Genomic DNA, 25,678 nt, shown 5'->3' with positions numbered 1-25,678 from the left:
TACCACCCTATTGTCTGTGTCCATGGGTTATGCATATATGCATACAAGTTCTTTGGTTGATCTCTTCCCACCCACCTAGCCTTCCTCACCTTCCCTCTGAGGTTTGACAATCCGTTCCATGCTTCTATGTAGCTTTTTCTAATTTTTAAAAATTTTTGAGTATATGCCAAATTCTTTTGGATTAGAAATGATGGGAGCATCAATTTTATCAGTTTCACTACAAGGCTTTGTGTGATATTAAGTTTATAAAATTTTCGTAGGTTGTAATTCAGAAGTACAATACATAAGAGCCATCCATTAGCAGGTATACCATAGAAAGGGACAACCAACTAATTTGAGAATTATCTACAGGGTGACATGATTAATGAAATTTCAAAGAATTTTTATGTTTGGTTTTTGTTAATAGACTAATGTTTCATTTTGACCACTATCATGTCAAAGCTTCCCCAGAATTTTTACCCTAGTTTGCCTGGATCAGCATAAAGTGGGAGCAGAAGTTTCATCTTGAAGGAGGTAAGGTTAGATTAAAAGATAATCTGAATGATATTGGTTTGTCACCAACATTTAAAAAAAATATATTTTATTGATTTTTTACAGAGGAAGGGAGAAGGATAGAGAGTTAGAAGCATCAATGAGAGAGACACATCGATCAGCTGCCTCCTGCACACCCCCTACTGGGGATGTGCCTGCAGCCAAGGTACATGCCCTTGACTGGAATCGAACCTGGGACCCTTGTGTCTGCAGGCCGACGCCCTTATCCACTGAGCCAAACCGGTGAGGGAGTCTACCAACATTTTTACTTATGTGTTAAATGTAATGAAATCGAAAAGTTAAAACCAGTTTTTATCAGTTAAATGAAATTTGGTGTTTTTTTAAAAAATATATTTTTATTGATTTCAGAGAGGAAGGGAGAGGAAAAGAGAGAAACATCAATGATGAGAATCATTGATTGGCTGCTTCCTGGACGCCCCCTACTGGGGATTGAGCACGAAACCCAGACATGTGCCCTTGACTGGAATCGAACCCGGGTCCCTTCAGTCTACAGGTGGATGCTCTATCCACTGAGCTAAACCAGCCAGGGCTGAAATTTGGTATTCTGACATGAGTGACTCTTCGTTATAAACTAATACAAATGTAAAAAATGAAACCAAATATTTTCAACAAAATAATTTATTTTCTTTTCCTGAGAGACTAAATTAGTACAATTTTGTTATAACATCCAACATGTCTTATGTCAAACTTAACCACTTTCTATGCAGTGACTGTGGTGGGGTGATCTATTTTATTTGACTACCTTCAGTGTAATTAATTTGGTAGTTCTAAGGCATATCAGTGATCAAAATGTTTCTCCCCACAGTTACTCCTGAATTCTCTCAATCAGTTTCTTCCGCACATCATCTAAAGAAAATTTATGTGGTGTGATTACACTCTTTTTATACCAGGATTTCTAAAACTAGGAAAAACACCAACATTTAAAACATCAGTGTTTCTAGTCAAGGATAGTTCAATTAAATTTCATCAGTACATTATATCATAGTTTAACTCATGCTAGAAATGTTAAAACCCAAGATCTGAGTCACATAATATCAACATTTCATATTAATGAATAAATTACTTGGGTTCCATACAAAGATATTAAGTGATGAGAAACAGAAAAAGCCAAGCTTTCAAGCGCTCTTAAAAAATACAGAAGCAAACTAATGAACACAACTACACAAAATAGACACTAACCAATTGCAAACTAAACTAGTTAAAGGCTAACCTTAAAAAATACATTTTAAAACTTCGTGATACCCTCATAAAAGGCAGCAACTAAGGGTATTAAAACAATAGTCATTATTTTAGTTACTGTGCATCAAATCTAAAAGATCCAGATAAAGGAACTGTTTTGTTTCGATTCAATGTAAATACTTTAAAATTGGAAATATTTAATAATTGATAGTATAATTAAATTTTAAGAATATACACAAATGATTTGAACAGATTTTATATTCAGTAACTTGCATGGTTTTTACACTGGCACTTTTATCACTAATTTAGGAGAATCAGATGCATTTCCCTCCATATACTTAGGCACTAAGATTTCAAATTATAAATATGGTAGTAGTTTAAATATTAAAAATTTACATGAATATTGGGTTGATTCTTGTTTTCCTTTGTTTCCTAGGTATTATCCAGTTTTGTAAGGAAAACACTTTTAAATCACAATCAAAACTTGTCTTGGTTACTAGACTGTAGCCATAATTGGGTTACAGTCATTTAGATTCATTATTTGGAATTATACTTACTAAGGCAGACCTAAATGAAACTTATCTTCTATAAGAATTTCACATTTGCATTTACCTGCACTGCAGAATAGGTTTAAGCAATACTTTAGCTGTTAGGAAATATTTAATTTGCTTAAACTTATCTTCAACTACTCAGAACTCTGAGTAGTCCAACGTTCCCTTTGAGTTCACTTTAAACTATATCTGATTCATTCCAAATAGATTTTTAAATTGAAGCTAGACTTCATTAAGGTATTAAACTCTAAGTCTGAAAAAATGCATTGAAATTTTCAAGTTTGACAAGTTCATTACAATTGTTGAGCATGTCTTGATACATTTACTTATCAACTTTTTATTCTTTCTGCTGGCATTTCCTTAATGTTTGTTTGCGTCACCTCTCTGATTCATTGGATTGCTACTATTTATGCTTTCATGAACTTTATCTTCACAGTTTACTATATCTTGTAAAGCCTTTTCCACATCTGTTTGGCCAGTTGTATTGGCTGTTTTAGGCAAGGTCATCTGCAGTGCACACCACAGAGTAGTGCGTGCCTTCCGAGTAGCCACACACATCTCTTTAATTGCTGCAGCAAGGGCAAAAACATCTGTAAAAGAAACATTTAGAGTCAGTTCACATTAGCTACCATTTAAGTTTCCCTTACCTCTTAAAGCCCAGCGCTGAGCTACTAAATGATCAAACATCATCTATATATATAAAAGGCTAATATGCAAAGGATCCCCTAGGGAGGTCAACCATGAGTTCGATCGCTTGCTATGACTTGCACTGACCACCAGGGGTGGTGGTGCAAGAATGAAGGACGGCCCCAGCCAGCAGCTGGAAGGCCCCGATTGGCCCTGATCACCGGCTAGGCCTAGGGACCCTACCTATGCATGAATTTCATGCACTGGGCCTCTAGTAATTTTTATAAAAGAAGGGTGGGTAGGTATTGACTAAATTAATCAAAGTTCTTGACTTAATATGTACTTAAAAGTGTTGACATTTTATTCTGCCTTGTATGATGACTATGCTTTGGGTGGAACACAGACTTTGATGGAATTATAAGTGGATCAAGTTAACAAAACAGATCAAGGTACTTTTGGAGTAGATTATGTGGACATCTTTACCAATTTATTCTTTAATTAGCGTAGATTTTAGAATTCTGACCTTTTAACCTTAGAATCTGATTTTATTAACATTCAAACTATCTCATTGCCTTACCAAAATAATATGCATTAATATTTGTACCTCTGTCATCTTGGCATCTAGGAACTCCTTGCTTTTGACGATTTGAAGCATTAACAATTTCATCCTTTCTACGTGACTGTACAATGTGAATGGATTCCAAGTGTCTATCAAGAGCAGTAGAGATATTGGCATGAAGGGGAGAGCTTCGAAGACGTTCCATCTTGCCTAGTAAAGTTACAACCTGAGGGAAAGATTTTAAATTTTGATAAGGCATGTAACCACATTGCCGGTCATTAACTTAAGTAAAAACAAATCTTTAAAAAAGCAGAATATACATGGGAGTAATAATATTCATTCAATAAATAATTGAATGCCTATTGTGTCCTGATACCATGTTGGGGGTAACAAAGATGGAAAGTCTGTCTTTTGTACCGACTTGTATTTGTTAATTCTAAAAGCTTTTAGGTAATCAATTGATGGGAATAAACAACAATGGAAAAGTCAAACATTCAAACGTTCCCATGTCATTAACAGTTAAGTGCAAATATAAGATCCAACACTGTTTTTGGCAAATAGTGTTATTAGGAGATACTATAATCTAAAGGGGAAAAAAATAAGCTAAAAGGGAGAAATCCTAGACGGATTAATCCTCACTTCAGCAAGTCCTTTGTGGGCCTCTAGTGTTCTTCTTTTGGAAATCAGAAACATTCAGATAATGATACTGAGCTAGTGGCAGTTTTAAAGAATCCATAATCCAGAAAATGTTGACTTAAATTATATTGAAATAATAAAAAAATAAATCCTATAATTATCAGAACTGCTAAGAAAAAACAGGAAATCTCTCAATCTTCTGGTTAATTACACTTTTAAAAGGGCACTGGTATATTAGATCAGTAAGGGGAGTATGTTTCATATTCCTAACTTGTTTCCCAAATTCTAACCTTGGAAGGTGTAAGGAAAGAGAACTTTTTGAGTAATTGCCCTTGGGAACTAAATGATTTAAAATTGCCCTGACCAGTGTGGCTCAGTTGGTTGGGTGTTGTCCTTTGCACAGAAGAATTACAGGTTTGTCTTCCAGTCAGGGCACAAGCCCAGGATTGCAGGTTTGATCCCGGTGGGGGGCGTACAGGAGGCAGCCAGTCGATGTTTCTCTACCTCTCCCTTCCTCTTTCCAAAAATCAATTTAAAAAATCTTTAAAGTTCGCATAAACACTTGGTGTTCAGTGATTGGAAAGAGTAGTAAAATACCTCTCAAGAAGCTGAAGGCATCTGAATCAATGCCTCTACCCTCACATTCATAGCAAGTTTCTTTGAAATAGGAGTTTAGGCCCATAGAGAAAACAAAGTGTACAGGTACTAAATATTTTCCTCCCAATTGTACAACCAGCTAGATCCTTGAAGGGATGATAACAGGAAAAAAACCATTATCAAATATTCCAATGAACTTTCAATTACATATTTTTCAAATAAGACAATCATTTTGAATAAGTGATAAGTGTAAAAAAGAAATTTGCATCAGTGATTTTTAATAAACTTTTAAAAGATTTCTTTTCAGAGTTCTATAAAACTAGCATACTAGAAAATAGTACATGTGAAAATATTTTCCCCTTTATATATTATTGACCTAATGTTGCTAAATATAGATTAAAAAAATTATGGCAGCTATAGACATAACTTTCTAACTTATTGTGACACATTACCAAAGCTGGTAAGCCCTAGCTGGTTTGGCTTAGTGGATGGAGCGTCAGCCTGGGGACTGAAGGGTCCTGGGTTCAATTGCGGTCAAGGGCATATGCCTGGGTTTCGGGTTCCATCCCCAGTGGGGGCGTGCAGGAGGCAGCCAATCAATGATTCTCTCTCATTATTGATGTTTCTCTATCTCCCTCTCCCTTCCTCTCTGAAATCAATAAAAAAAATTTTTTTTAAAAACTGGTAAAAGTATATTTCCTAACATCCACAGTTTGCAAATCCTTTGATTTATTGCTGAGACATGTATTACTGAGAAAAAGGAGTCTTAACTTGGAATGGTATTAAGAAAATATAATAAGAGACTGAAGTTTTCATTAACATAACATCTGGCTGTAATCCATCTCAGTATTTGACTATACACATTGATAAATTCCATTGTACAAATTTACAAATTTGATGAAAGAATCTCAACTGACCCAGGCTGAAAGCTAGGTAAAGTCAATATTTTCCACTGAAATAGTTCATATCTATATTTTTAAGACAGCATGGTACAAAGTAAGAAACTGATTCAATAAACAGACTTCTGTTGATTTTTCTAATTCCTAAAGTGGCTTTCACTCAATCATAAAAGCACCCTATTTCACTGCATGCTTTTTCTCAGGAATCTTCATCTTTTACTTAGAAAGCTATGACTTTTTAAGAGAGGAATATAAAAAAGAAAAAATGTTACCGTACTCTATTAACTCCCTACTGGGTATGTGCCCGCAACCAAGGTACATGCCCTTGACCGGAATTGAACCTGTGACCCTTGAGTCCGCAGGCCGACGCTCTATCCACTGAGCCAAACCGGTTAGGGCAGGAACAATAATTTCTTAAATTACAAAAGGACTTAATATCAGTATTTTATACAACATGTTATTGTTTTGTTTTTAATATATTTTATTGATATTTTATAGAGAGGAAGGTTGAGGGATAGAGATCTAGAAACATCGATGAGAGAGAAACATTGATCAGCTGCCTCCTGCACACCCCCCACTGAGGATGTGCCTGCAACCAAGGTACATGCCCATGACCTGAATCGAACCTGGGACCCTTCAGTCCCCAGGCCAACGCTCTATCCACTGAGCCAAACCGGTTAGGGCTACAACATTTTATTTGAAGTGACATACTACTTTCCCCAAACAAGGCTGTTTTACAAAAGTATGCATATCTACATACATCAGTTTATCAGTATTTAATACACTGCTGTGCATACTTATTTGTTGAATAACAAGAATACAGGGTTAAGAAATGAAATATGGTAATTCCCTATTTACCATCCTGTATAATGCAAGCACAGCTTGCTCATCACACTAGAAAACAAATGTTTGTGACCAAGAAATGGGACTTTCCCTATAAATAATATTCAAAATGGTTTTGCTTTAAAAAAATTCTTTCTGTTGATTAGCTCCACTGCCAATTTGGGTTTGAAGAGGAACCATTTAAGTTATTAAACCTAGCTTTAAATAATTGAGTGGGGCTATTTCCCCTTTTCTAAATATTAATCAGTTCTAGGACCAAACATGGAAAAGAATATACTTCAAAGAGTTACACATAAGTGTGATTTAAAAATCCTTTAGCCGAAACCGGTTTGGCTCAGTGGATGGAGCGTCGGCCTGTGGACTGAAGGGTCCTGGGTTCAATTCAGGTCAAGGGCATGTGCCAGGGTTGCGGGCACATCCCCAGTGGGAGATGTGCAGAAGGCAGCTGATCGATGTTTCTCTCTAATCGATGTTTCTAACTCTCTCTCTCTCTCTCTCCCTTCCTCTCTGTAAAAAATCAATAAAATATATTAAAAAAAATCCTTTAGAATTCTAATTTACTGAAATGTTTTAAGAATTTATCCAGCAATTTAAAAGTCCACTATTGGGAAGTTTTTATAGCTTACCCTGGCTTGTTCTCGAAGTTCATCTACAATTAAGCGATCAACTCTAGATGGGTTGGAAGTCAGCCTTGGAATTGGAGTATTGTTAGTACTGGATACTTTTTTTCCTGGGTAATTCTTGGCAAGGGCCAATTCAGTCTGTAAAAAATTATGTAATTTTTAGATGAAGAATTTTCTAAATATGATTCAATGGTAATATTTTTCTTAGGCCTAAGCAATAGATTGAAAATTACTCCTTTAATTGTTTTGGTATCAAAAGGCAGCAAATACAAACCACAGTATTTTTCTGTCATACTTAATACAAATAAAATACCTGGACACTCCAACAGTTTAATACTTTAAAAATTAAAAGAAATTAACTTTTAACCCATTAGGGAAGAAGTCTACTTCATTGGCAAAATAAACTTTACATAAGTAACAATTCTTTTTAACCCCAAACTTTTTTAGTTTTTTATTCTTTACATATTTATTTTAAACTTTATTTTTATTGGTGACACTATTACAGATGTCTCCATTCCTCCCAACACCAGCTTTTTGACTTTAAATCACTTAATTCCTTATAGTCATGGATTTAACAAATATTGCCCATTAGAGGAATTCAGCTTAGAAATAAAGTACTCAAAGCACACTAAGGTAAACAAAAGATGATGTAGGGGACATATTATGTTACTCCTAACTGGATAGCTTTGTGTTACCTTTTTTCTCTCTTTTTCTAGTGCTCTCCATTGTTCATAGCATTCTTCTAGACGAATATGAAGTTCACTGGCTGGTCCACTACGGGTTTTAATTGGTCTTTGAAATCCGAAAGTTGGCACAAAACCAGAAAAGGAATTATCACCATACATCATATCATTAAAATAAGGGTATAAATGGCTTAAGTCATCATAAGAAAACAAATCATAGGAATCCAAGAGTGGAACAACTGAATGGCCAAATGGGTGGGTGGATCTTAGGGGAAACCCATTTGAACCAAGTTGTTGAAAACTCTGATTATGCCTTACATCTCCCATCATATAATTAGAAAAACATGACGCCTGTGTGCGATTCACACGGCTATTAATATTGTTGTCTCCACTTCCCTGTCTGTGGCTATTAAAATGACTCTGTGCCTCCAACAAATCTTGATAAGTATTTTGAGATAATGCATCTAAATGCTTTGGACCTTCCTCAGGATCATAATGTCCACTCTGAGGCTTAGTTTGAAAATTATGTTTGTTTACATTTTCAATGATCCCATACTGCTGAACTGAATAATTATCACAAAATCCGTTTGGCTGCTTTATTTTTTTATCGGTAACCAATTCAAAGAGATTTTCTTCCGCAGTTTTTGTCAGTCCTTCCATGTGATTGACAGGTTGAATTCTTTCTGCACTATTATAATTGAAATCAAAACTAGAAAATGTTGAAGGGTTTTCTTGGCAATACTTCTGAAACATATTGCTATTTGGAGTTAAATTTGTGGATGATAGTTGGGGAAAATCTGAAGAATGGCTAGAACCTTTTGAAGCTGCACTTAAATGACTATTTAATTTCATCAAGTTACCTTGATTTCGATAAGGAATAGGAGCGTTACTTTTTGTGTGGACATTCATCCAAGTTGGCCTATTTAAGTTGATACCTCCTGAAGATGTTGCTGAGTTTGACAATAAAGTCACTGATTTAAAATACTCAGAATTTGGGGGGTCAGCTTTAGCAAACTGTTGCTTTTCTGTGACATTAGTGAAATCATTATTAGCTGGACAAACTGTATGAGGTTTTAGTCCATATTCTGATTTTAAGCCAAAGTCAGCAGTGAATGCTGCTTCCTTTGCAAACTGTTTTTCTGTCATGTGTGGTGTAGTTTTTGGAAATGTGAAATTCTGCTGGTCAGGTATTGTCTCTTCCATTTTTTTCTGATTTGCTGGTTTAACCTGAAATAACTTTGTGTAGCTGTCTGCTTCTACAGTTGGTGTTTCAGGTGTGCCATTGGCTAATTTTTTACTATCTTGGACACTAAAATTTGAACACTTAGTAAGTTTAGCCTTATTAGGATGAGCATATTCTGGATATCTACAATAATCTGCATTTTCATTGTATCTATTAAACTGGGAAAGAAATATCTCTGCCCTTTTTTGCTGTAATGGCGCTTCAAGACTTTTAACACACATTTTCTCTCTTCCATAAGGGTAAGTATCAGGTCCTGATTCTTTCATGACCTCAGAGAGGCCAGCTTGTGGTGTAAAACAGTTTTTGACAAATGGATATTCTTGGAATGTTGCCTTAGCTGTATCATTTGTCTGAATATTATAACAATTAGAATGATCACTTCGTGAGGGGTACATCCATTGTTCTTCAAGGTCTAAACCAGTAAATCCATGATAAAGTTCATCTATTTTTGGTTGTGGTGTGAGATTACTATTATGCAGGTATTGCTTTTCCACTGCTGACACAGATTCACCAGAATAAAAAGCTTGCTGAGAGATGGCTGTATCTATTGGCCTTTTGGTTTCTGTTAACAGGTCATGGTGATCTGCAAATCTGCTTGTGTTCACTGGCCAAACTGACTTTAAATTGGAGGAGCAGGTCCTAGAACAAGTAAATATATTTAATTACAACTTAGGCTTTAAAAGATTTTATGTCCTTAGTAGAAAAGGTAGGAAAGGTTTTCAATAACATTTATCTCACCCACCTCCCCATTCTCTAATCCTTTTCAACTTTGTCTTATACGCTACCATTACATTTAAATAATTCTCTTATGTCTTCATTATACTTTTCAAAGAGGCATTAACTAAGGCCTGAGGCTGATGACTGCATAGTCTTACATAATATTTTATCTATAGTAAACAGAAAACAAAGTTAAGTTTTTCCTTAACTTTGGCGGGAAAAAAAGGAGACATATGTAATACTCTTTGTAATACTTTAAGCAATAAAACAATTAAAAAAAAGTTAAGTTTTTCCTTTAATTAGGTTATTACATAATACAAAAAGTGTTGTTGACCACAATTTTTTCAATGAAAAAAGATGTGTTTTGTTGAAACTATTATTGAAATTAAAGTATTTTATTTGGTTACATATGTGCTGCATACTTCCCTATTTATGAAATAAAGCATTTGGGTAATATGGCTTTAACACCCAAATAAAACACTGTATATTTAAAAAATTTTTACCAAATGAATAAAACCCATATGTATTTCTGCACAGGAGAAACTCTAGCTTTATTCTGTATATATATATGAATATATATATATATATGTATATATATATATATATATATATACATACATACATATATATATATTCTCCTTGGAACTTATACTCTTTAAGCTACACTTTATCATGAACTCAAGGGAAATAGCTCTGAATTATGCAAGAATAATTTTCCAAATGAAAGTTCTTAATAGCAAATTAAACCTTAGATTGAAACTTTTAATAGTATGCAATGATCTCAGCAAAATCAAGACTTCTAAAAACAAGTATTTGAATTAAGATGTCTACTCTCAGATGATCCTCTATTAACTAAAAATAAAAGTTAATAGGATAATCTAGTATACAGGTTTACAGTTGTTTGCATGGAAAATAATACAATAATTAATAGCAAGAATAAACCATGTTTCATGTACTCACAACTGTAAATCTACTTTTGCACCATCCTGTATATGAATGTAAAAGCTCACTATATAATGTATAGCTTATATGATATACTAACCCGTCAGCAAAATATGGCTGTGACTTATCTTGTTCTTCCAAAATGTTAGATACAAGTCCATATAAGTCTGTTTCACTGCCATAGTCATTTCTTTCTGTTTGAATCCTAAAAAAAAATATTACATGACAAATTATTTTACTCACACTGAAATACAATATATTGATTTCTATTTCTAGATTTATCTTACCATTATTTTCTATAAAATATTTGGATTGAATCTATACCATAATTTCAAATAAAGAAGGAACAAAAACTCAAGAATAATTTCCACTTTAGCTTACTATGTTACATAAATATCTCTCCTTCATTTCAAATCCTGTCTAGTTACAATGTATGCTTACCTCTTATTTCTCCAAAACACAATTCATTTTAGGTGACCAAAATATAAATCTCTGACTTATGATGCTTGATACTGTACTGTGGCTGCTCCTGAAAGCATATCCAATCCTATTATACATCCTCCCATCAACACTTACTCAGATTCTTCATTTGTAATTTGAAAACCATGTGAACCTTTTGCTTAATTTTTGTCTTTTTATACTAAACACTAGAGGGCTGGTGCACAAAATTTGTGCTTGGCGTGTGTGTGTGGGTCCCTCAGCCCGGCCTGCACCCTCAGGGGACGTCTGACTGCCAGTTTGCGGGTTTGCAGGTTTGCCGGAGGCGACTGGTGGGGTACCCACCAGCCAGCCCTGCCCCCCCCATCACCGCTGCCGCCATCTGTTGGTTGCCTCCCTCTCGGAGGGCAGATGTTTGCCCCTTGGTGGTCAGTGTGCATCGTAGTGACCAGTTGTTCCGCTGTTCAGTCAATTTTCATATTAGGATTTTATTATATAGGATTGGATTATAAAGTAAAATGTGATATGATCATCCTAGATACCACAGCACTATTGCAGTTTGTCCCTTAAATGTAACAGACTTGTGGGCTATCTCTAAGTCCTTGCCAAAGAGGTGAATGGAGTTCCATGTACCTGAAATGCTACCTGGTGACTAACATTGTCTAAATAATACAAAAATGTAAAAACCGTAAGTAGATGAAAATTTGTGCCTTTTTACCCTCTATGGATTTTGGGTAATTTGTTCCTAGAAGTAATATGTTTTTTTTAAATGGTAACTTCTTGTTTTCTCATATTTTGTTTCTAACATTTAATAGTGTTAGGGCATTTTAGAAATAAAAATACCTTATATTTGCATAACACTCAAAACATTTTATTCATCTTCATAACATAAGATGGGCAAGTACTAGTAATCATTCAGCTATTGAATGAATGATCATTTGAGATATTAAGAAACTTGTATTGCCCTAACCTGTTTGGCTCAGTGGATAGAGCATCGGCCTGCGGACTGAAGGGTCACAGGTTCGATTCCAGCCAAGGGCATGTACCTTGGTTGCGGGCATATCCCCAGTGGGAGGTGTGCAAGAGGCAGCTGATCGATGTTTCTCTCTCATCGATGTTTCTAACTCTCTATCCCCTCTCCCTCCCTCTCCATAAAAAATCAATAAAATATATTTAAAAAAAAAAAAGAAACTTGTATTAGCCCTAGCTGGTTTGGCTCAGTGGATAGAGCGTCAGCCTGCGGACTGAGTTGCTATCCCCAGTAGGGGGCATGCAGAAGGTGGCCAATCAATGATTCTCTCTCATCATTGATGTTTCTATCTCCCCCTCTCCCTTCCTCTCTGAAAGAAATAAACATATATTTAAGAAAAGAAACTTGTATTAGAGGTCACTGGTTTGATTCCCAGTCAGGGCTTAATCCCCAATAGGGGGAGTGAAGGAGGAAGCAGATGGATTATATTTCTCTCTCATTGATGTTTCTCTCTCTCTATTCCTCTCCCTTCCTCTCTATCTCAAATCAATAAAAATATTTTTTAAAATATATTTTGATTTTTTACACAGAGGAAGGGAGAGGGATAGAGTTAGAAACATGGATGAGAGAGAAACATTGATCACCTGCCTCCTGCACACCCCCTACTGGGGATCTGCCCGCAACCAAGGTACATGCCCTTGACTGGAATCAAACCTGGGACCCCTTCAGTCCACAGGCCGACGCTCTATCCATTGAGCCAAACCAGTTAGGGCTAAAAATATATTTTTTAAAAAAGAAACAGCCCTAGCCAGTTTGGCTCAGTGGATAGAGCGTCGGCCTGTGGATCGAAGGATCCTGGGTTCAATTCTGGTCAAGGGCTCAATCCCCAGTGTGAGGTGTGCAGGAGGCAGCCGATCCAGGATTCTCTCTTATCATTGATGTGTTTATCTCTTTCTCCCTCTCCCTTCCTCTCTGAAATCAATAAAAATATATTAAAAAAAGAAAAAAATACCTATTTTGCAAGGATTTATGACTTGCCGAACTTTTACTTGCTAAACAAATGGTCTTTCCCCCCTATATCATGTTGTTTCACAAATATTCAATATAAAGCTTTCTATATAATAATGTATTAGTATATATCTAAAAATATTCAATGTAATATACAATAAACTATTAATAGTTGTAATTGGGAAGTGTGAAGGCAGGGTTAAGGTGGATTTCTGATTTTCTTTATATATTTTTGTAAAGTTTTAATTTTTTTAATGAACACATATCAAGTTAAAAATATTTGTTTTGATAGAATTATACATTATATAATCTTTCTAATAAAATCACTATTTTATAGAGAACTTACCACAAATTTAAAAAGTTTAATTGTTTAATTAATAAGATTTAAAAAATAATTATTTTCTGCTTAAAGATGCATCATCTTCTATCAACTGCTCCCCTATATGTAATTAAAATAAAGGTAGATGTCACTCCCCCTAGGCTTCTTTTTGCATTAGGCTCCTATAATGTCCTATGCTTTCTCTTTTTAACCTCACTACACTTGCAGTGCCTGGCAAGTTATCATTATCATCAGTATTGTAAAATGTATAAAGGCAGGGATAAATATTTGCCATGTTAATGCTAATATCTCCACTAGGAAAGAATCAGGCACAGAGTAGGCCCTTATTTGTGGAATTGCATAGAAAAATAATTAAGCTCTGGCAAGGTGGCTCAGTGACTGGAGCATCATCTCATAAATCAAAAGGTTGAGGGTTTTATTCCTGGGTAAGGCACATACTTAGGTTTTGGGTTTGATCCCCGGTCAGGGTGCATTGGTAGGAATCCCATGGATGTTTCTCTCTCTGTCTTTCCTTCCTCTCTAAAATCAATAAACATATCCTCGGGTGAGGATAAAAAAAATTTAAAAGTCTCTTATGTTGGATAAAAATCTTGTTTATTGAGTACTTGTGAAGGAAGAAATTACTGAACATTTAGAATGGATAAAAAAACATCTAAAAATTGTAATTCATGTATATATCTTTCAAAAGAGGAACTTAAGATCTAGTCACTAAAGATTGCCTCTAATCAATAAAAAACAGCAATAAGCTAAAATTATATATAAATAACTGCCCAGTTTAGGGTTTCCTAAAAGTTTTATAAACATAAAATTATGCCATAACAAAAATTAATAACATAAAATTAAATGCTGATATAGGGAACAAAGAACTAATACAATTGGGTTCCCATGTAATCAAACTTAAAAACACTTCATTTAGCCTGAAAAATACAATTTATTAATTTACCTGTTCTTTACATTAATCTGAGAATTAGAAGGCTGCTTAATATCATCTCCATAAGTAGACCATGGTGCATAGAAAATTGAAGAATCTACAGAACTTGCATATTCAGTTGATGAAGAAAGTGGAGTATAGGTCTGCCTTAGGTCAACATTGTCTTCACTCTGAAATTTTAAAGAAATGCTTATGTATCAGACACATTAAAACTACATTACAGACAATTAGTGGTATAATAAGAAATAGGAGGAAATAACACGTGTAAGAGTTGGGAGACAAAATCAAATCTAGATTTAGCTATTTAAGCTTACTTTAAACTAGGGATTGGCAATTTTTTTTCTGTAAAGAGCCAGATAACAAATACTAGGGTTTGCTGACTGTTAAGGTCTCTTTAAGCAACCATAGATAGCCCTGGCTGGTTTGCAGGTTCAATTCCTGGTCAAGGGCAGGTACCTGGATTGCAGGTTTGATCCCAGGGCTGTCTGTCTGTCTCTCGCTCTCCCCCTCCCAATCTCTCTAAAAATCAATGGGGAAAAACAATATCTGTGGATGAGAGTTATAAAAAAAGAAAAAAGGAAACAACCATAGACAGACAACATGGAAACAAATGGACACAGCTGTATTCCAATAAATGTTTTTTTTAAAAAAACAAACAAAACAAAACACACACACACACACACACACACACACACACAACAGGCACTTGGCAGATCTAATCTGACCCCTGGGTGTACTTGTTGCTTATACCTAGTCTAAAACACCTATAATTATTGCAGTTTTAATTTGTTGAACATAATGTGGACACTAGCAATGTTATATTTCACATATCATTTATAAAAGTCTTAATGTTCCCAATCTGTTAAAAAAAAAGTTAATGTACATTTACATAGAATTTCAAACAAACTTCATATATATTCTTGTATTCAGTCAACCCTGTGACATGGGTATTCTATTAAAATAGAAAAAAGAGAAAACTGAGGCTACAAGTTACTGAGCCCAAGGTGACAAAACTAAAACCCAAATTCCAGGCCTTCTTACTCTTATTCTAGGGCACTTTCTTTATTTTATTTTATTTTTGGTTAATCTCACCCAAGCATATTTTCCCAGTGGTTTTTAGAGAGAGTGGAAGGGAGGGGTAGAGACAGAGACAGAAAAACATAGATGTGAGAGACACACATCAATTGGTTGCCTCCTGAACACGGAATTGAACCCAGGACCCTTCAGTCCACAGACCAATGCTCTACCCATTGAGCAACTGGCTCTAGGGCATTTTAAAACAGTATCTTTATTTTCAGTCTCGTTTTTATTTCTAAGAGATATTATAAAAATGAGACGATATATAAAATGTTATGATCTCTTCAGAAAATTTAAAGATATTATTACAATTAGGAGAAAAAATGCCAGTTAATTTTTCTTTTTTGCATGAAGACTTCTATAATGAACTCTGAGTAAATAAGGTGAAAGTTTGAATTTTAAGATTTTAATTATTTAAAATCCTGTCTCCTTCCAAAAACTATTGAGGAGCAGTAAAAATAATTTAAAATACTTGAAATAGTATTATAGAATGAATATGATAATAAATAAAAGATTAAACATTATATATATTAATTATATATATATAGTTATAAATATATAATATATATATATTAATCCTCACCTGAGGATATTTTTCTATTGATTTTTAGAGAGAGTGGAAGGGAGAGGAAAAGACAGAGAAATAACGATGTGAGAGAAACACTTTGATTGGTTGTCTCCTGCACAAGCCCGGAGGAGCCTGCAACTGAGGTACATGCCCTTGACCGGAATCAAACCCGGACCTTTTGGTCCACAGGCCGAGGCTCTACCCACTGAACCTAACTGGCTAGGGCAAAGATTAAACACTTAGATGCATTTTATTCTAGAAAATGCTTCTTTAAAGAAGTCTGAAAGTATAGGTTCACAATTTTTAACTCTCCAAATAAGGAATAAAACCTGAATATAATGACTACAAATATCCAGATATAACATAGTAGAAATGATTTTTTTTATACAATCTGGGGTAAATGTAGGTTTACTGTTGTGAGTATGCAAAACAGAGTTTATTCTTGTATTATTATTATTTATTATTTTCCATATAAACAACTGTAAACCTTTTGTTCACTCTGTACTTATAAATAGAGAATAATATAATCCTGACTAAAATTTTTTTCTAATTGCTTTTATTCCCCCCCTTTTTAAATCCTCACACAAGGATATATTTTAGGATATTTTTCCCTTTGATTTCTAGAGAGAGTGGGAGGGAGGAGGAGGAGAGAGAGAAAAAGAAACACTGATTAGTTGTCTCCTGCATGTGCCCCTACTGGGGCTGGGAACCTGCAACTGAGGTACTGCCCTTGACTGGAAATCGAACCCGTGACCCTTCAGGCCAAAGGGATGGTCTAAGATGTTGGAGACAACCAATCTGTGCGTCTCTCTCACATCATGTCTCTCGCCCTCCCCGCTCCCTTTCACTCTCTGTATCAATGGAAAAATATCCTCCACGGGTAAGGATTTAAAAGATCACTGAGCAACTGGCAAGGGCAACCAGGGCTGCTTTTATTCTCTTAATCAAAATTTACATTGCTCTGGCCAGTGTGACTCAGTTGGTTGAGCATGCCCCATGAACCCAGAAGTCACTAGTAGGGCTTGTTGCAGGAGGCCAATTAATGGTTCTCTCATCATTTTTCTGTCTCTCCTTTCTCCCTTCCTCTCTCTCTCTAAAATCAATAAAAACCCATTTGAAAAAAATGTACATAAAAAGAGAAGACATAAAGTATTCCTATATTCCTAAATTTTTGTTTTTATAGACATAATTGAAAACACTTTAAACATACAATACTGAGTTTATACTTTAATAATAAAATATGAAAATACCTTCCAATTATCCATCTTCAAGAATCTCAAATATTTTACAATCATTTTGCTAAGAGTGCCACTAAAAACTATCTTTCTAGATGTAACTTTTATCTTTAGAGCCTTTCATAACTTTATTCCTTTAGTTCTAAAGTTTTTGTTATAGGCCCACCTTAACTCTCTTTTAGGTGTGAAGTATCCAAAGTGCCATAAGTAACTGTCCATCTTTTAAATCCTTACCTGTGGAGGATATTTTTCCATTGATACAGAGAGTGAAAGGGAGGGGGGAGGGCGAGAGACATGATGTGAGAGACGCACGGATTGGTTGTCTCCAGCACGAGGATCAAACCTGCAACCCAGGTACATGCCCTTGACTGGCAATCAAACCGCAGAACCCGAAAGCCCGCGAACTTACGGTGCACAGGCCGTTGCTCTAATCACTGTGGCATGGGCTAGGGCTGTTCATTTTTAAATAGTTGCTTAAACAAAAAGAGCATTTTCATATTCAAATATCAAATGAGGTAAAGAGCACTGGAAACGAAATACATTTTGGGAATTCTTTCAAGTACATTTCACATTTTAAAATAAGTTTGAGTATTAGAAAAATTAAATCTCTTAAAGATTTAAATTTTATATTACAGGATAAAACAAGCAACTAAAGTAATGTGGTGAATTCAAACATAACTATACTTTAAATATATGGATTCTTTCAGTTAAAACATTTACAGAAATTAAATATGCAAATACTTGGGGCTGGCATATTAATTAGATCCAGGTAACTGCAAAATTTACCACTTATATCCTTGATAGACGTAAAATAACTAAAAATAAATTCAAGTACATTTTAGTAGCGATGTAAACATTATAGAGAGCGGTGGAATGCTGGTCTCGGCAGTGAAAAGACCTGGGTCCCACTTGGGCTTTGTCACTGTGGACACAAGCTTTCTGAGCCTCAGTTTCTCAATCTGTACAGTGGGCATAACACTTTGTAAGGCTATGTGTGGATTAAATAACTTATTTCAGGATATTGTTATAATTCAAAGTATAACAATATCAACACTGGTGTCCTGGTTAAATAATTTCAAATGAAAATGACTTACATTAGCCTAAGACCAATGTAATATGACTAACAAAACGTAAATGTTTTAGGTGAGGTAAAAGGTAGTATATAATGTAAGAAGGTCATCGTGAAAGCCAGAGAATAAAGAAGTGACAAAAATTTCATCTTTAAATTATCAAAAGTATGCTTGTACGGATTTACAACAAATGCTTGAGGGGAAAAGTATTTTTAAGGTCTCACTAAATAAATACGTATTTTCGTACATTTCTGACTCCACTGAAGACGAACGAAAAGAACGATCAGTTAAAAATCTTATTCCTTAACTTGTTTTCAAAGCAAAGCATGTGCTCTGCAAACGCTGTCTGTGAAATGTTGTTATGGGGCAGTTTTAACACCCGAATGAATCGGCTCAGGTGGCTGACTCTGACTAGAATGCGTCCTCTAACACGGGGCGGCGCGGAGGAATGCACCTGCGCTTTGTAGCAATCATAGAAGGAAGAGGAGCCGGACATCACGCCGCTGAACACATCCGTTAGGCGGCCGCTGGTGTCGGCGCTGAGGTTCCAGCAGCGATTCGCACCTCCGCGGAACGCCACCTTGGGCTGCACGAGCAGGGATAGGAAACCAGAGAGACATCACGCAGTGCGAAGCCAGGGCTGAAAGGGCTCGTTACGGTTCCCCTCGGCCGCTCCCCGAACAGCCTCACTTAATCCCGAATCCCCGGCGAGGACACTAACTCGGGGCCGGGCTTGCGTCCCGCGGGTTCCCTCCCAGTCCTCCAGCCGTCGGTGGCGCGGCAGTCGCCCGCCCACCACCGCCTCAGCCCCGCCGCCGCCCGAGGTGGAGGCGGCAGCGGCAGCCCGGGCGTCGCGGCCTCCCGGCCAGTCTTGTCAGCCGCGCCGCGAACCCCACGCCCCACCCGCTCCATCTGTCGCCGCGCCCTCAGCCCGTTCCCGCGGCGCGGCCCGGGCGCCCCGTCGAGGTTCCTCAAAAGCAACCTGCCCTCTCTTGCCCGGAGGCGCCCTCCTCAGAGAACAGCGTCTATGGACGCGGCCTCTCCTCAGCCTCTTCTCACCATCGCCATCCTCCAAGTCCGGCCGCCACCCAGACCCTGACCATCCCCTCCGGTTACCTCAAGTCCCTCCCTTAGGCCTGGAGGGTGAGGGAGCTGCTAGGGGTGTCCGCCTCTCACCTCCATGGGACGCCCAGCCCCTCCGGGACTCGGTACGGCTCCTGGGGCACCGGGGTGAGGGGGGGCGTCGAGGCCCAGCTCCCTCAGCCCGCACCCCGCCGCTGCCGCCGCCGCCGCCCCCGGCGCTGCCTGGAGCGGGTCCGTGGGTGGGGGGGTCGGAGCGGCGAAGGAGGGTGTGTGGGGGGGAGAGGCCGTTATATTGCCGACCCCCGGCTCGTGACCCGGCACCGGCCCGCCCGGGCCCGCCCCCTTCTGTGAGACCCGCCCCCCGCCTTGCACCCCCCTCATTGGCCCGCTTCCTAGCCAATGGGCAACTGCCTCCTGGGCCCGTTACCTTCCACCCCCCAGAGACAAGGCTGAGAGCGGGCGGTTAGTCGACCTCGTTCTCTCGCAGCTTCTGAGCTTTTCCCGCTCAGAGTAAACGGGTTCGGGATTGGCCCGGACGGGCAAGCACCAGCCCGATGATTGGCTAATAGCGTAGTTGAGGGGCGGGGCGTGGAAGGGAAAGAATGCGAGCTTACCGGGTGAGACAAGTGAGGGAACTGGTCGAAAGGTTTGAGAAGTCGATCTTACTGGCTGATAATCGTAAACCTATCTTGTGCCAACATTTGATTTTTTGACCCTGACCCCCCCCCCCCCCCCCAATTCCCAGAATCCTTTGGAGCCACCCGGAGAATAATAGACCTGTGCCCGTTGACAGAGGGTGAGAAAACCCTTATGGAATTGGGTGTTGTTGGGAAACTCCGGAGGGAGAACCGCCCTCTATCCTAGGTCCCAGGAAGCGAGGGGTGAAGGCATTTTGGTGTTAACTTTTGAACAAAGTTCATTTCTATATGCCCCGGACAAGCCATTGGCAGGCCCATTTAGAGATGTGGTATCTCAGAGAAAAACAAGTTTTTGTTCCGAGACAATGCTGAAAAAAATGTGTGTGCGTTGAAATATTGAAGATGATAAAAGTAAACACAGTAAGCACCTTTTAGGGTGTTTATATTTAAAACGAAAACTCGAACGCTGGCCGGATCGCTCAACTTGGTTAGAGCACGGACCCCATACGCCAGGGTTGCGGGTTCAATCCCTGGTCAGGGCACACGCAAGAACCAACTAATTGTCCTGGCCGGTTTGGCTCAGTGGATAGAGCGTCAGCCTGCAGACTGAAGGATCCCAGGTTCGATTCTGGTCATGGGCACATGCTGGGTTGCGGGCTGGATCCCCAGTAGAGGGCGTGCAGGAGGCAGCCGATCAATGATTCTCATCATTGATGTTTCTATCTCTCGCTTTCCCTTCCTCTCTGAAATCAATAAAAATAACACAATTTTAAAAGAACCAATCAACTAATGCATAAAAGAGTGGAATAACAAATCAGCCTCTCTCTGTCTCTTTATCTCTCTCTCTCTTAAAAAAATCAATAAATAAGAAATAAATTAAGAAAAATCAACCAAAAAACTTGAGAAGCAGTTAAGTGGAAGATGTTCTTTTAACTCAGGCACAAATTAGAAATAGAAAAGGGGGCGTTTAATTGGCTCATATTGACCTGATAGTTATTTTGGATCTCTACTCAGTTTTGATTTTAGAAAGTGGACCAGGTGACCTGGGTTTTCCTACCTCACCCTTAAAATTACTGATATGAAACTCATTTCCCCTCCTTGCATTGAGAAATTACTGTTCTCTCTGCCTATCTCTGTCTCTCTCATAGTACCCACAAAAGTTTGAAAAACTACGAATCTTTTAATGTATTTTTACTGTAATAAGATATACATATGATTTACCCTTGTAACCCTTTTCAAGTATACAATTCATTGGCACTTAGTACATTGACAATGTTGTGCAACTATTACCACTATCCATTTCCACAAAAAAATTTAAAATATGTTTTCCTTTATTTCAGAGAGAGGAAGGAAGAGGGTTAAAGAGATAGAAACATCAATGATGAGAAAAAGTCATTGATCGGCTACCTCCTGCACGCCCCTTTACTGGGGATGGAGCAGGAAACCCTGGCACGTGTCCTGATGCAGAATCCAACTATGACCTCCTGGTTCATGGGTCAATGCTCAATCACGGAGCCATACTGACTGGGCATCCATAAATTTTTTTATTATTCCAAACAGAAACTCTGTAGCCAATAAACAATAATTCCCCAATTGCTCTACCCCCAACCCCTGGTAACCTCTAGTCACTATGAACTTACCTATTCTAGGTATCTCATATAAGTGGAATCAAACAATATTTGTCCTTTTGTGACTGTCTTATTTCATTTGCATAATATCAAGGCTCATGCATGTGTCAGAACTTCATTCCTTTTTATGGTTGAATAATATTCCACTATCTGTGTATAACACATTTTGTTTATTATTTCATCAGTTGATGGACATTTGGATTGTTTTCACCTTTTCACTATTGTGATTAATGCTGCTATAAACATTAGTGTTCAAATATTTGTTTGATTTTCTCTTTTTTTTTTCAATTATTTTGGACATATAGCTAAGAGTGGAATTGCTGGGTCATATGGTAATTCTGTTTAACATTTTGAGGAGCGCCTAACTTTTTTCACAGCACCTGAATCATTTTACATTACTACCAGCAATGCTCCAGTGTTCCAATTTCTCCATATCCTCACCAACACTTATTTTCATTTAAAAAAAAATAGTCAGCCTGGCTGGTGTGGCTGTTGGTTGAGGATCATCCCATGTACCTCAATGGGAGGTTGCCCATTTGATTCCCTGTCAGGGTACATGCCCAAGTTTCTGGCTTGCTCCTCAGTAGGGGATGTGCAGGAAGCAGCTAATAGATGTATTGATGTTTCTATCTCTCTCTTCCTCTCCCTTCCTCTGCCTGAAATAAATAGATAAAAACCCAACCTAACATGCTAAAAAAAAAAGCCATTCAAGAGGGTGTGATGCAGTATCTCTGTGATTTTGATTTGCATTTCCCTATAGCTAATGATGTTGAGTATCTTTTTATGTGCTTATTGGCCATTTGTATATCATCTTGGAGAACTATTCAAGTCCTTGTTCATTTATACTGTCTTGTTTAGTATTGGTATGGTTTGTTTTGGAAATGAAGATTATAGGACAGTTTAACAAAATATTGAACTCATGTGACTACATTAGTAAAGGGAATATTTTTGTTATGGAGCAAGTATTTAGTATATAGTTAGCTTTTCCTTTCAGCTTTTATATATTTTTTGGAAGTTCTCTATTGTTGAACATGTATTTTGAGAAGTGATTGGAATTGGTTTCACAATCTTACCCAAAGATATAGACAAATCTCAGATTAAAGTGAGAAGGCATTAGAAATACTCAAATAGCCCTGACCAGTAATGCTCAGTGATGAGAGCGTCGGCCCACACACCAAAGGGTCTCTGGTTCAATTCTTAGTCAAGGGTACGTACCTGGGTTGCAGGTCAAGGTGTGTGTGGGAGGCAACCAATCAATGTGTCTCTCTCACATAGATCTCTCTCTCCCTTTTCTTCCCTCCCTCCCTCTCTCCTTCCCTCCCTTTCACTTTTTCTAAAAATCTATGGAAAAAAAATATCCTCGGGTGAGGATTAACAACAACAAAACACACATACACACACAAAAAAAACCCCTCAAATAACTGTTTTATATCTTCCTTGCCTTCATCAGAATTTAAAGTTCTTTCTCCATTTCTTGAATGTCCCTATATAGGAACAATCATGAAAGATTTTTATATATAACTAGAGGCATGATGCATGAAATTTGTGCAAGGAGCTCGTTCCTCGCAGCCCCGGCTTTGGCTTCGTCCGGAAGGTAGTTTGGCTATCTGGTCTAATTAGCATATTATGCTTTTATTATTATAGATAAGGTAGATCACATTTCAGTAACCTTGACTCAACTCAGAATGATGGTGTCCTCTAGTAACAAACCCATTTTTTCTTGCTATTTTGGGGATAATTAAATGAATCTGAATTTATGATTGGATTTTTAAAAAAAATATATTTTTTAAGAACATTCTTTGATAGAACTGGGAACAATTTAAAACTATTTCATCCTGAAAACTTCGTGCAGAAGGCAGACTTTCACCTCCTTCTTTTGCAACTCTGGAAGACAATGTACAATGTGGTACTTCTTCAGTTACATTAATGAATCCTTTTTATATTTTTACAGTTTTGAGTGATAAAATAAATATAATTTAATTATTCTCCCAAGTAAAACTTTGAATTTAAATAAAGCACTTATTTTTGAAAGGTTAAAGTGTATTGTGGGCACAATCTCAGTGCCAAAGAGATAACCTAATTAATCCTCCATAGAAAGCAATCATATCATTCCAAGGCAGTATCCAACTAAATCTCTGCAGGATTATTATACACGTTCACATCTATATTTTAAAAAAGTTTTTTTCCTGTTTCCTAAAGGGCTAGTGGTCCAATGACTTAAGTGGGCTGCAAACCTGCTGTGATTCAAACTTACAATTCTTCTCAGACTTCTCTGACTCAAGGGACTAAATTCCTTTAATTATTCTTTATGAAATTAACTGGGCTGCCAGACATGGTTTCTCAATCTCTAATAGTTTGTTGGGAGATTTACAAAATACTCCTTTTAGAGTTATTTGCAACTACTTCTCCCTTTTTAGGTACGCAAATTAGTGTTTTTCTGGTCCTCTTGCATTATTTTTATAGTTTCTTCCTTTATAGGAAGTAAGCTTGTTTCTGCTTTTTCCCTTCTGGTTGGATGGGGTTCCAGGTTACTGTCTCAATCCGTGTTCCAGGAAACTTGTAGGTTTCTAGGTTTCTACATAGTTTGAGATGAGATCCTAAAAGATTTATGCATTTACCTTTGCTGAGTAAGTGTTTCTACTTGGAGTGGGGGAAGATACTTAAGCTGATCAGAGATAATATTATTGTGCTTTTCCTATGACAAAATCATCTCTCTCTTCAAAGGCCAGAATTCATGTTCTTTCTTATCTCTTTATATTTTGATATTTTTCTTTTAAAATATATTTTTATTGATGTCAGAGAGGAAGGGAAAGAGAGAGAGAGAGAAAGAGAGATCAATGAGAGAGAATCACTGATAGGTTGCCTCCTTCACGCCCCCTACTGGGGATGGAGCCCACAACCATGTGCCCTGACCAGGAATCAAGCTATGACCTTTCTTGGTTCATAGATGGATGCTCAACCACTGAGCCATGCCGGTTAGGCAATATTTTTCTAAATATAGCATTTCTTGAATTAATTTTTATGGGATTGTATTTGATATTTAAACAAAGAATTAGACAATAAACTAGGGTTTTCTTTGTAAATTAAGAGTTCTGAAATCTCTGTTTCATTGCCCTCCAAAACTGTTTCTATTTCTCAGTGTTTGATTGGAACCAGATGTTAGAAAAGGTTCATAGCAGTGCCACCAGAAAAAGACACCATAGAAAAATGTCTACAAATTTTCTTTAGGCCTTTAACTTTCTCCTGAATTTGAGAGATCCCCAAACTATATTTGGGTCTTCTGACATCAATGGACCAGAAAACAGCTTCTTTAAAAAATTTAAAAAGTTAATAAAGATATACCTGTATAGATAATAAAGTGCTTAATAATTTTAATAAACTATGAATATTTTGCCAATTAAAAAATTATGATCCAGAGTTTTAATTTAGGTCACAAAATTCAAGGATTTATGAATTTTTAAAGGTCCATTAAAGCTTTGCACATTGCAATATACCACAGCAAGCAAGCTTTCTACCAAAGGGTAATCAAAGGACATACATGAAAGATGTGGTTTCCAAATTGGATGATTATATACTCTTACGGTGCAAAATAGATTCTGGATTTATAGAATCTCCCTGAAAATGCACAGCCCACCTAATAGTTGCAATTTTGAGCAGCCCCAATTTCTATATTATTTTAAGTCTCACATTTTTTACACTTTTTCAACAAGTATTTATTTATTTATTATATTTCTTTATTGATTTCAGAGTGGATGGGAGAGGGAGAGAGAGATAGAAACATCAATGATGAGAGAGAATCATTGATGGGCTGCCTCTTGCATGCTTCCTACTGGGGATCGAACCTGCAACCAGGGCATGTGTCCGGGACCCTTCAGTCCGCAGGCCAGCGCTCTAGCCACTGAGCCAAACTGGCTAGGGCCCAACAAGTATTTATTATTAGTTAAACTATAACTTAGGATCCTAGGGTGGGATATACCCAGGTCCCCCTTTACCTTCATGGGAGAAGGATGGAGGACAGAAGACCAGTGGAATGCAGCCAGT

General features: G+C 37.3%; 1 protein-coding gene across 1 annotated transcript; it reads right to left on the bottom strand.

The window, feature by feature from the left end:
- Nucleotides 1-2,642: 2,642 nt before the first annotated feature.
- Nucleotides 2,643-19,470, bottom strand: MEIOC (meiosis specific with coiled-coil domain). Its single transcript, XM_070394737.1, is given in 8 exon segments — nt 2,643-2,872; nt 3,514-3,694; nt 7,070-7,204; nt 7,762-9,631; nt 10,752-10,856; nt 14,351-14,508; nt 18,743-18,874; nt 19,405-19,470. Coding segments are annotated over 8 exon segments (2,877 nt in total).
- Nucleotides 19,471-25,678: the final 6,208 nt, after the last annotated feature.

This window comes from Myotis yumanensis, unplaced genomic scaffold (assembly GCF_028538775.1).
Source record: "Myotis yumanensis isolate MYYU_CA2020_CCGP unplaced genomic scaffold, mMyoYum1.0.hap1 SCAF_16, whole genome shotgun sequence".
NCBI classification, from domain to species: domain Eukaryota; kingdom Metazoa; phylum Chordata; class Mammalia; order Chiroptera; family Vespertilionidae; genus Myotis; species Myotis yumanensis.
The sequence above is the reverse complement of the archived record's forward strand: the minus strand, read 5'-3'. Positions and strand labels throughout refer to the sequence as shown.